The sequence below is a fragment of the Haliotis cracherodii genome, unplaced genomic scaffold (genome assembly GCF_022045235.1).
Source record: "Haliotis cracherodii isolate W230 unplaced genomic scaffold, xgHalCrac1.p SCAF_2, whole genome shotgun sequence".
NCBI classification, from domain to species: Eukaryota; Metazoa; Mollusca; class Gastropoda; order Lepetellida; family Haliotidae; genus Haliotis; species Haliotis cracherodii.
This window is the reverse complement of record NW_027266275.1, coordinates 61,278,701-61,291,814: the sequence shown is the minus strand read 5'-3', so window position 1 is coordinate 61,291,814 and position 13,114 is coordinate 61,278,701. Positions and strand designations below refer to the sequence as shown.

At 41.0% G+C, this 13,114-nt stretch overlaps 1 protein-coding gene across 1 annotated transcript; it reads left to right on the top strand.

The window, feature by feature from the left end:
• Window positions 1-5,728: 5,728 nt before the first annotated feature.
• LOC139469364 (uncharacterized) lies at window positions 5,729-10,087 on the top strand. The gene is made up of 3 exons (XM_071251516.1): window positions 5,729-5,787; window positions 7,386-7,662; window positions 8,046-10,087. The coding sequence occupies exons 2-3, from the start codon at window positions 7,386-7,388 to the stop codon at window positions 9,035-9,037; spliced, it is 1,269 nt and encodes a 422-aa protein (XP_071107617.1). The 5' UTR covers window positions 5,729-5,787; the 3' UTR covers window positions 9,038-10,087.
• Window positions 10,088-13,114: the final 3,027 nt, after the last annotated feature.

The following is a 13,114-nucleotide window of genomic DNA, read 5'->3' as shown; positions in this document are numbered from 1 at the left end:
ACAATAAGGACACTGTAGAAATAATCAGGGCATGGAGACAATTTGTTACAATTAAATGGACAAGATCTTTACGCCAATGTAGCGTCAGTGTCCGCCATCTTGGTTGGTGATCATCTCCGTTACAAGTGAAATTTACAAAACAATCTGTTTGTTTAATCAATTGGTATTGTACGTCCTTATATTGTACACAGTGTCCGAATAGATCGAACATGTTAAACAAACAGAATTTGTGCTAATATCTGATACAATGATATTAAGGACAAGGATAGATTCAGACCAAGCGACTGGGAGGACAGTTTGACAGACGTCAAACGTACGCTAAGACCATTGGCAAATATAGGCCTATAGAAGAAAATATGCCCTCATTCCAAGTATTGATGTTGTCCTATACTTCCTTTAATAATTCGGACAGTAACACGATTCATTAAAATACTTGGCAAATATTAACAGAGAAACGGACAAACAGATTGTCAATATTGCCTTGAACTGTCGGCAATGAAATGTCATAACACAGAACGACTGTCATATCGCAGGTACAAATGCAAGAAATATCGAAACGTATATGTTCATTATGTTGTCCTCTATGTGTCTGAATATTGCAAATTTAGATTAGACTGCAGGAAAATACTTTATCATGAATCTATGACTTTGATGTAAAAACGGACATCCAAGTCAGAAACAGTCAATATGCCAAGCGTAAACATAATTGACAGGTTACCGTAACCTCAGAAATGTCAAACAGATCAAATTAGATATTCAGTGCGATCAAGTGTAATTATCATTAAAATCCAAAGTGAAATATACTTTGAAACATTTTAGAGCAAAGAAGTTTTCGGAAAATCTTCAATAACCAGTGTATTAGGTCATTGTTTGTCTAGATCAAATGTCAATTTACTCACTCACTCTAAAAATAGCCACGATGCAAGAGTGTATACAAGAAATAGTCCCTGACAAACACTGTTCTTATCACTCAAAATACATCATGAATCCAAACAGTGAACAAATATAATCACAAGGTAACATGGGATGCATCACCCTGTATAATGATAGGGCATTATGATAACAGTAGGACTAGGTATATCATTCATGGATGTAAATAGCGTAGTGACACACAGTGGTAATCAGGTCATGCCTGACAACTCCTGCTCGCGCGAACGTTCAGTGATAGATAAACATAGCCATCAACAGTGAACATGACCCACAAAGTTGATTCAGATAGATGAAGTTCATTTCCAGGTAACTATCCATGATACTATGATCTTATTATTTGCTTTAATGTGAAAATTGTGAATGGACATTTGCAGATAGATCGTGATATAACGAAAATAGGTGACACCTATGATGGACAAGGTTAACTAAATGTCCTCTGATTACAATTACTGCTTATATTGGACTTCTATAACGCTATTCCAGCTATATGACGGCGGTCTGTAAATAATCGAGTCTGGATCAAACAATCCAATGATTGACATCATGAGCATCGATTCACGCAATTGGGATCAATGGCATGCATCAACAAAGTCAGCGAGCCTGACCACCCGATCACGTTACTGGCGTTAGTCACCTCTTACGACAAGCATGGGTTGCTGAAGACCTATTCTACCCCGGATCTTCACGTGTCACTGAAATTGAGGTACTTCCGGTTGAGCTATTTTAAGTAACACATCTCTAATTAGTTGTTTAGTCACTCGTGTTTGCATAAACATAGCCTCGATCTGCTTGATGTACCATGTGAGTGTCTTTTTTATTATTACTTGATGACATCAGGTCAGTCGGTGCTTTTCTTGATTGATGCGTCAGATACAAGGCCATACTGAGGAGTATCATGGCCTTTTAAAAAAGACTTTTATCACAAGTTTATAATTTGGAAAGGAAGTTACATCAAATTATATTTTTACAATGTCCTGGTATTTTATTTCAGCCAATCGACATATGTATAGCATATAAACACCAAAAATTATAGAACATGTATCTTTGTGTTGTTACAATGTTGACAAATAAATAATGCCTCTGATGAAGGATGAAATGACAGTATCAGAATATTACGACATGCATAAAAGTATTGCAAGCTCAGGAGCTACATTCGTAGGGCCAGCGCAGCATACCCAGGGCACCAGGCTGAGGCGTTTTAAACTTTTATCGACACGTGATGAATGATATATTTGATATCAGAAGGAACTCGGGTGAGATACTCTTATATCTTTAATAAACCTCTGCACGTTGAAATCCATGTTCATTACGAACCCGGTGTCTATAGCTCGTTACACAATTTGATTGAAGTATGCATAGACTCGTTAGTCCAGCCAAAATGCAACTCCGGAGTTCCAGCCTACCTCGGCAAGCCCTGTGGGTGGCCTGGACATTAATAATCAGTTAACGCTATTTCCTCGGGAAGATGATTTCGGATATAGTATAGTATGAATTTAAGATATCTTACAAAATCTATTTTATATCAAAACAGCTAGTTATACTTTTTCATTTCGCTGTGCAGAGGTGCGTCCGTTGGGCACGCCAGAAACCTGTGGCTGTGTCTCCAATCCCGGTTTGCCCCGAGGTTTGTCAGCATCATAGTGGTAAACGCCTAAGACCTGCACACTTTGGGCTCTCCTTCCACCTTAATCTGACAAATCTGACTGGCATTCTGTTAAAAGCGCCATTAAACCTGACTCATTAATACTTCACTACAGCGTAAGTGTTGTGGTGGCGCGGACTGACAAGGTAGTCCACACGCCGCAATTCGCTGTGCCAGAATTCGACGATCATGGTTTTGATTCCCGGATTCGCTCTAACCATGATTCTTGGTTTGTCAGAGCCCCAGTTTTTCGTCAAAATGGCAATCGTCTAACACCTTCATCGCCCTGACTCTTCTACCCATATACAGCGGATATTAATGAAACAATGCTCAAAGCGGCGTTAAACCCAACGCAATCACTCATAGCCTTTAGCTTTGTTTTTGTTCAGGTGGAACCTAAGTGAGGAGGCAATTTGTAAAGGGTAATTCAATCTCATTAAAATCAGATCTTAGTTCTCGCTACCGCTTAACAAAGACCTGAGGACATCCCATTGCTTACGGTCAGACCAACCTTGCGCGAACTTTGACAGACCAATGGAATGATCAATCAGGAGGCTTTACGGCACAAATTTCAAATTTGCGACTACGCTTCGAAACATATTTTGACAAATTCTCGATTATAAGTTTGAAACCTAAACAAAAGAACATTTTGGCATGCCTATTAGATGGTCTAGATTGTATGGATTCAGTCGTTAAATCCGTATCTATCGTTCGGAATACCCCGTGTTAAAGTTTTCGAGGTTGCACGATTAAAAACCACATTCCGACTGTCACTTTCATAATCTGGTAAGCGACGCTCTGATTGGTCGGATGAAAGGTCGTTCTGACGTGACCCCTAATGGGATGTCTTCAGAACTTTGTTTAGCGGTAGCGAGTACTAAGGTCTGATTTTAATGAGATTGAGGGTAATTCTATGTTAAATGTTGTCAATTATTTCTTCAAAAACGAAATTTGGATGACAAACAAATAATTATTTGGTGTTAGTTTAACGCAGCGTTCAATGATTGGTTGAGCCTACCCATGTATCAAGCCAAAAGTCAGACAACCTCATTGTTAAAATATGGAGAAGTCAAGCAATTCGGGTTACCAGTACCCTGTACACGTTTAATTAACTAGTAAAATACCAGCTAATAATCTGGTACAACATCAGTGAAACCAACACATTACCGGGTATCCCTTGTGCGTGTGGCCCGTGAAGATCCGTGGTTAGAATTATTCCCTTAGCAACCCAAGGTTGTCGTAAGAGCTGACTAACGGGATCGGGAGGTCTGGCTTTGTTGATGCATGTCATCGTATACCAATTGTGTAGATCGATGCTCATGATATCAATCACTGGATTGTCTGGTCCAGACTCGATTATTTACAGACCGCTGTCATGTAGCTGGCATTTTTCTGAGTGCGGCGTTAAACAACAAACAAACAGACCTTGTGGGTGTATATATATCGACAGGATTATGTATATACAGCTGTGTAAAATATGTGTACTGTGTACTCGCGTACATCAGGGTCTTGACGTCAGGCACATAGCGGTGGGGTGGTTAACGCGTTCGCTCGTCACGCAGAAGGCCTGGGTTCGATTGCCCACATGGGTACAATGTGAGAAGCCCATTGGTGATACACCACCCGTCCCCAACCGCCGTGAAATCGCTTGATTATTGAAAAAAAAGCTGTGTAAAACTCACCTCACTCATACACGTAGATTGATGCACACATTACGGACAAACAGAAGGTTTCAAGCTGTTTTTTTGTACAGAATAGTGTTGAAAGTTGTAAAACAATTTATTATTGTTAACATCTTTCATGACTCGCATATTAAACACGCATATTATAGCGGAAGGATTCGTTTCGTTTTCCAGTTAAACCACGCTTATCATGAGCCGTACTCTTCTGTGTGTATTTTCAGATAACGGACTTGAAACAAACTACGTTGGAGATATTGTAACCAAATGAGTGAGTTGTTATTCTCTCTGACGGTCGTTGGTAATTTCACCAAAGTGAAGGTAAATACTTTCAATGTTTAGGATTTATTTCATGAAGCTGACATGTCGTGATATAACAACCATGTCATTTAATGTTGCTTTGGGGCGGTGAGGTAGCCTAGTGGTTAAGTGTTTGTTCGTCACGCCGAAAACACGGGATCCATATGAGTACAATGTGGGATCCATATGAGTACAATGTGTGAAGCTCATTTCTTTTATCCCCCGCCGTGATTTTGATGGAATATTGCTAAAAACTCATTCACTCAATTAAAACTGTATCTGTACTGTACGGGATTCGATTATTCATTGGCCATAAATGAATATATTTCCATTTGTGTCTCCGAATTCCTGTGTTCCAAACTCCGACTTCAGTACTGTGAATGTAAGTAAGTGTGTCACCACCACTCATATAACAAGCGAAGTAAGTTACATTATATTCTCTGCTCGCCCGTACTGCAGTGACATTCGAGGAGGGGGATGCTGTGAGGTAAGGTGAAGTGGGTTAAATAATCGCGTTCAAGATTATTGCACATAGCCACGTGAATGCATGCGTGTGTGTGTGTGTGTGTGCGTGTGTGCGTGCGTGCGTGCGTGTGTGTGTAGCTACGGCTGCTTGTACACGTCAACAATGGCGTGTAACGCAAAATTTAGCAGTTACGAGACATATGGTCCCAGTTAACCAGTGTGAGTACTGTGGAAGGTGTCAGTACTATAAAGTCCTTATATAGAACTGACATTGGTTGAGACCATACATCTTATTGCTGCTATTTTGGGGCGTTACCAGCCAGAAGGACAGAGGGATATTTCAGAAGAAAGTTCATACTTAGGGGTTATTTACGAAAAGGCCCCGTTAAACAAATGGGATGACCTCATGAGTGTTGTTAGGATACTACAACTTCAGGGAAATGAACGACTTTAAACGTGATTTCGGAGTCCTTGCAGTTCCCTTGATTCTACGAATTCAAGGATATGTACGAGTTTGATGTTACGAGTGCCACTTACTGTATCAGTCAATGACACAACTAACAATGAATGGACCAAGGAGCGGAAAACCTCGCTGTGACCCTTGACCCAAGTCACATTGTCACGTGTAAAATAAAACGCGCAGGTCAAGCCCTGAACCTATTGTACATGTTATGCTGTATTGCAAATCGAAACGCTGAACCTGACACGAAAAGATTCAGAAAGTCGATTCTGATATTGGATGGTTACAAGTGCGTCTATTTGACTACAAAGGTAGGCGGAATTACTTTCTTTTGACATGTTTGTTGTTAGCGACGCATTCAGCACTATTCCAGCGATATAACAGCGGTCTGTTAATAATCAGGGGCCGTATTTATCAAACAACTTAGTTTTGACTTAATTTTTATTTTTGACTTAAATTATTTGATAAATACGGCCCCAGGTCTGACCGCCCGATCCGGTTAGGCGTTCTTTCTGAGATGTGCGTAATGAAATGAGTGAGCGAATGTTTTCACGCTACAGTTTACAACTATATTAAATTATATGAACACAGCCTGCTACGATGACCACCTCCGGCTCCGGTTCTTTTTCGTGTGAATGTTTATAACCTTCATTTATGACAATAATAATGTTTCTTTCTGTGAATCTAATTCTATATTACATCACCTAAATTACTAATTTTTTAAAACGATTGGTAAGTTTTCGGATCATGAACAATGCATTTGACATAGTTGACTGACAAGATTGTTTATAATTATTGTCGCATGTTTATACATTTGTGATGGAATAAATCCGCCATTGCTTCAAAGATTTATGTGAAATTAAAGATTGAAAACACAGGGAATCTTGCTGTGAAAGTTCTATAACGCCTGTCAGGACTATTTCAGTTTTTAACGATGGCCTGTAGATAACCGAGTTTGGGCAAGACAACTGCAAACCAGTAGTTGATATCCATAATAAACGTCCAGCCTAGACAGCGTATTTTCAATTACGCAAGTCACAGAGTCTGACCATCCGTTTCCAATTTAAACTGTTTTTTTCGACAAGCATGGGACACTGGGGATTTATTCTGACCCAGAAACCGCACGGACAAGAGTACCTATGGTAGATGCTTGACAAACCATTCATGCTGTCGGGGTACGATAACGCGTACTTTGCTTGGTAACATATTGTGTAATCGATCCTGGCTATTGGGATACGATGACATGCATCAACCATGTCAGCGAACCTGACCACCCGATCCCGTTAGTCGCCTCTTACGACAAGCATAGTCACCTTTTTACGGCAAGCATGGGTTGGTGAAGAGCTATTCTAACCCGGATCTTCACGGGTATAAGAATTCATGAGAATCTGTTATTTCCGGAAGAAGAATCATCGGGTCCAAAGGGGCGGGTTAGTTCTACTTCCAAAATTAACAGGTTCGAGCTCAATTTCACGTTCGTCAATTTCCGTCAAGACTAGAAAAAATATTATGCCAGCGTCCTCTGTTGACTTAAGCCATATTATGATTGGCAGATAATTTCTCTGTAATTTTGCATAATGAACTATAGTTGCGTCAGTTTTAATTGTTTAAACTTTGTTTGAAATGGGAAGTAAATTCTTGGCTCAGAATCAGGTGCAACAACAACAGCGTGACGTCATCATAATTGTTCAATACATGTACTTAAGATTGAACAATGATATGTATATCACTTTATAAAGTTCCTGTTGTGTGAATCTCCGCATCAGTACGACCGGTGCTTGTCCAGTGGAACAAACGGTCGCACTATGTTTAGGGACACGTTTAGACCAGTCAGAATAGCCATGTAAAAAGCCAATTTATCAAGTCTTCAAATATCATATATTAAAAATATTTCCTATTTGACCTTCAGATGGCTGAGAAACTGTTAAAGAGACACCTTACGTGCTCAATCTGCATGGGGGTATTTACAGACCCAGCCACGCTTCAGTGCCAGCACACATTCTGTAAGTTCTGTCTGCTGCAATACGTTCAAACCCAACCACAGACAGGCCACGTCCGATGTCCTACCTGCAGGTCCCTGTCTGAGGTGGACGCCCCGAGTGGGCGTCCCGATCACTGGGTCCGACAGCTGAAACCAAGCTTTGTCATACAAGGGTTGCTTGACGACTTTGGACCAGCAACATTAGGTGAGTCGGTGATTTATGTTTCATATTAGTGATATTATAAAGCTGTATCTCGGAGACATGTAAATAATAGAGTTAGGATCAGTTGTCCATGCTCACTTTATTCGTCTCTTACGACAAGCCTGTACTCGGGGCCTACTTTTTCCATTGGTAACACAAGGATATTTGAGCCCTCACACGAAGGCCTATACCCTCGATTGAACCCGGATGTAAATATAATGATTGACGCTGCATTGATCGAAACGTAATAATTATTGGTGAAGTGAAAGGGGGTTTAAATATAGCGACCTGCATGCACGTGTGTGTGAGTGGTTGCGTGTACTAGTTTTATAGTGCTCGCCAAATTATATACCATGCGGATGTTTACCCTTTTACATTAATTGCAGACACAATTTCGTCAAGAATTATTGTCGATGTGGACAATGGGCAAACTGCTGCAAGGGTCGTGTACAAACACGATGTGGAAAACGCAATCCTGAGCAATCAAGAACCGCAGCTTGAGGCGAAGGTCAAGGAAGTACGGGACCGGAAGTCGTCTGCTCTACTTCACATTATTGACTACAGATGGAAAGCCAAAGAATGTCCGGATTTGAAAGACGTCACCGTTTTGACTGTTGATGACATGAAGGTAACCGTGGTCACGGATCTCAACAACAAAAGCGCCACGGCAGTTTTCATATCGAAATACAAGCAAATTCAGCAACACCTAAGGTTCAAAAACAGGCCGTGGCAGATTGCTAAAATAAGCGACCGTCGGATTGCAGTGAGTGTTCCTCAGAGTAATGGAATAGTATTCATACACTTCAACCCTGATCTTGAAGTAGAATCGTCTATTACGACATGTAAGCAATATTACGCCCTCGCCTGTCTTACTTCACGTCAGCTTGTTGTGAGCACTGCCGGTGGGGAATACTCTGTTGACATTATAGACATGTCCGGCAATGTTCTGAGATCAATCCAAACCGGTAGGATATATTCCCCAGACTGGATCCACGTCACCAGCAATAGGCACCTGATCGTCAGTCAGGGGAAGGCTGATTCCCTTGTGTCTGTGACGGATGAAGGAGAAGCTATATTCACATACACCCCGACGGGAGACGGGACCCTGCGATGGCCCCAGGGAGTACTGACGTCTTGTACGGGAGATATTTTACTTGTTGATGGTGGTTCCCACAAAGTGGTTCAGCTGACAGAGAGGGGTCAGTTTGTCCGAGACCTTCTCACAGATGACGGACTAGTTGACCCTCGTGGTCTTTGGCTGGACGGAGACTTGCTGTATATCACTCTGCGAGATTGTGTCAAAGTGTTCTGTTTAAAAACGAAGCCGTGTGAAAACCCGGACACCTCCTCTGACAATCTCATTAAAATCAGATCTTAGTTCTCGCTACCACTAAACTTTGTTTAGCGGCAGCGAGAACTTAGAATTGATTTTAATGAGATTGCATCCTCTGATAACAAATGATCATTAAAGGCTCTGGACAACTGACAGTCCCAGCAAGATTGATGCAAGTCCCAGACACCAATAAGTTTAACTGCTAACTCAAGGTGTAATGGATAGCCTAGTGTTTAAAGTATTCACTCGTTACGCCAAATGTCCGGGTTCGATTCCCAACATCGATACAATGTGCGACCATTTCCGTTGTTCCCATCCAGGGACCACAACCAATACCACTATGTGCTGACTTGACGCATAGTCCTACTGGTTCATATACCTGGGGCACTGCCGTAGGTAGGACAGTCGTGTAAGTTGTGTCCCTTGGGTGAACTAGAAACCCTTCTAGGTTCGTCTGCACCATATTCGTGTTCGTAGATTAAACCAAAGTGGGAACGTCAAAGGTATGTATAGAAACCCTACACGCCGTGGTTTAACTGAAATAATTATCAAATCGGCGTGAAACTCACTCACTCACTCACTCACTATATAACTATTGTATAAAAGCTATATACCCCAAGCTCCACTGATATTGTCTCTTCCAACCAAGAACCGAGCCCCTGCATAACGAATACATAAATCAACACCAGCGTCTGTAATACACGCTATCTCGTTTCTAATACGTAATAGTGATAAGATTCATTTCTTTGAAACAATAATTAAAGATACTAAGTACAGAAATAGAAACGGAATAAAATGTGTCTATATTTGATGATTTATTTGTCAAACCAGGAGTTTGTCAGAACCTCCAGCATGTCTAGTGAAATATTATTTTTATATATAAAACATGAGGACACATTATTTAGTTACAACAATGTAGGGAAGAGTTTATTTTTGGTCAATAAATATCCCCCCAAAGTGTTAACATACCATGTTAAAATAGGCCAAACAATAACCATACACAAAATCCTATATTGAGGAAATAAGTTCTATCTATTCACACGTATCAATAGATAGGTCTTCAGCAACTGGGCGGTCGGGTAGCCTAGTGGTTAAAGCGTTCGCTCGTCACGTCGAAGACCCGGGTTCGATTCCTGACATGGGTACATGTGTGAAGCCCATTTCTGGTGTCCCCCGCCGTGATATTGCTGGAATATTGCTAAAAGCGGCGTAAAACCATACTCACTCACTCACTCTTCAGCAACTCACGCTTGCCGTAAAGGCGACTATGCTTATCGTCAGAGGCGACTAACGGGATCGGGTGGTCAGGCTCGCTGACTTGGTTGATGCATGTCATCGTATCCCAATTGCGTGGATCGATGCTCATGACATCAATCACCTGATTGTCTGGTCCAGACGCGATAATTTACAGACCGCCTTCATACAGTTTGAATATTGCTTAGCGCGGCGATAAACAACAAACAAACAAACAAACAAAATAGTTAAGATAGCGTGATCATATCCGATTCCATGATCTTGCTCCAGCACTTCACTGAATGTGTTTGTGCTTTCTTTGGCTGCAACCTGCATGATACGGCATTGCAAGCATAAATATATTTGGCCTTTTGGTCATTGGCACCTTTCCTGAAGCTTTTGATATATAGCATTGTGATTATGGTTCTGAACCAGAACTGGTTTAGTTGAATTGTGCGATCAACTGCCAGACTGGAACGCGATACATGTCATGTTCTATATCTGCAGGGGTCGCACTTCGGGAAACCTACACTAACTTCAGTATAGAATTACAGAAATGCTAGCCCTGCAGATATTGGAGGATGGAGATATGCCAGGAAGTGTCATGTTGCTTTTGAAACATCGCAAATGATGTATGTATATATATAACAGATAAACTTCGGGATCATATTGAGTGTATACTTATAGTGTCTACAGTTTGTGTGTTCAGCTTGTTTTGTTTTTACTTTCTTTTACATTCCTTAAGAAATAGGGGATATTATATTCGTGTTCATGTCATACTATGTTTACGACACGAGTGTCTTTTGCTTTCGCTCGGTAAATACCGGAATTTAGTCAGGAGTGTCGTAAACATAGTATGACATGAACACGAATATAATGTTCTGTTTATTACCGAAGAAGATATCTACACACGGAGACGAATTTACAGCAAAAAGATTCGAATGACAATGTACAAAGCCGCCCGGATGACGGAAACAATACACTTTTGTCTCGTGACGTGATATGACCCTATAGGGCACATATGATTTTTTATGAGCCCCGTTATGTTTTCCCTCGTATAAAAGTGTCCCTGTCACATTGTGCACATTGAATGGTTAACGCTGCTTTGAACAGTATTCCAGTTATATCACGGCGTTCTATCACGACAGAGATGCAGGTCTCAACTGCTTACTACCGTGAAAGCCACGAGCACGGGTATGGTGCTACCAAACCTAGAAACATCACCCGGTTGAATCTTGGATTCGAACCCACGATCATAGGTTTCTGGCACGTGTGTGGGATCCAACTCGGCACAGCGAATTGCTGTGTGCCTTCCATAAGCCGATTACTGCAAACAAAAAAACAAACGAACAAGAAAACAATCGTTCGCTGAACACAATTGTGATCAAAATTACATGTAAGTCATACCCGTGAAGATCCGGGTTAGAATTGGTCTTCAGCAACCCATTCTAGTCGCAAGAGGTGACCATTACACTCAGCAATATTCCAGCTATACGTCGGCGGTCTGTAAATAATCCAGCCTGCACCAGACATTCCAGTGATTGACATCATGAGCAACGGTCAACGTAATTGGGATTGATGACATGCATCAACCAAGTCAGCGAGTCTGACCACCCGATCCAGTTAGTCTCCTTTTACGACAAGCATAGTCACATTTTACGGCAAGCATGGGTTTCTGAAGACCTATTCTACCTCGGAATCTTCACGGGTCCAACCCAGTCAAGAAAGATCTGATCGATAATCAAGACCTGTATTATAATAAAACGGATCTTAACTCGCGAAGTGCATCAAATCACTTGAGCACCATGATTAAAAACATGAAAAGATTTGCAAAATATCTGCCGAGGCCCAGTTTGTGGTACGATGACATGCATCAGCGAGCCTGACCACCTGATCCCGTTAGTCGTCTCTTACCATATGCATGGGTTGCTGAAAACCTATTCTACCCCGGACCTTCACAGCTCAATAACAGAAGTAATGATATATGCCGAGGAGTGCGCATTACCATAATAATTTGTTTATTATATATTCATCTGGATGAGGGCTCGGGCGGTCTTCTGTATATTATGTAACTCCTTTGTTCCCAAAGACTTAATTAATGTGGGGAAGCGGGGGTTTAGGAGCAATTTGCTCTCAATACTAACATCGTATACTGCTCATGTATTCAAAACATGATGCAGGTACATGTATTCAAATCACGTATGTATTGTATGGTTAAATCAAAGCGTTGGTAACACATTGGCTGCTGTCCACTGTACAAAGTAGGCTTTAAGACCAGTTTATACAGGGATGGCACAACGATCAAACTTTGTGACCAAGAGGGAGATTTTACTCGAATATCAAACCAGAATTTGGCCTTGAAACATATATTTATAAAAGTTACATAAACTTGTTGCCATTGACTAAGGTTAGAACTAGCAATCACTCCCTACCTGTTGAGAGGGGACGATGGATAGATTTACCCTATGTTGCTGGGATCTGTCCACGTTGTAATACTACTGTCGGTGACGGGTTTCACTACTTGTTTGAGTGTACATAATTAGAAACTGATCGTCAAGCGCTCTCTTATAAAGTATTATTATATAAGTCGGCTTTCCATAAACGACATCAACTATTTTGTACTCCCAAAGTCCCAGTGCTAAGAAACCTCAGAAGATTTGTCTCCTGTATACTTAAAAACGTCTAGTGTATACTCTCCTACTCATGCGAATGCCTCTGTTATTCAAATGACTTGCTTGTATGGATCCCCATATACCACTGTAAGTGGTTATATGTGGAATGATAAACAATGTCAATGGAAACCATTTGTTTCCAATACTAACTAAGATCGGTTACTACTCATGTATTCAAATCATGAAGCTGGTACATGTATTTCAATCACGTATAGTT

Excerpts from the sequence above, each read along its gene's own strand:
- LOC139469364 (XM_071251516.1), top strand. The coding sequence starts at position 7,386 with ATGGCTGAGAAACTGTTAAAGAGACACCTTACGTGCTCAATCTGCATG. Across the intron at positions 7,663-8,045 it reads CTTTGGACCAGCAACATTAG|ACACAATTTCGTCAAGAATT; the intron begins GTGAGTCGGTGA and ends CATTAATTGCAG.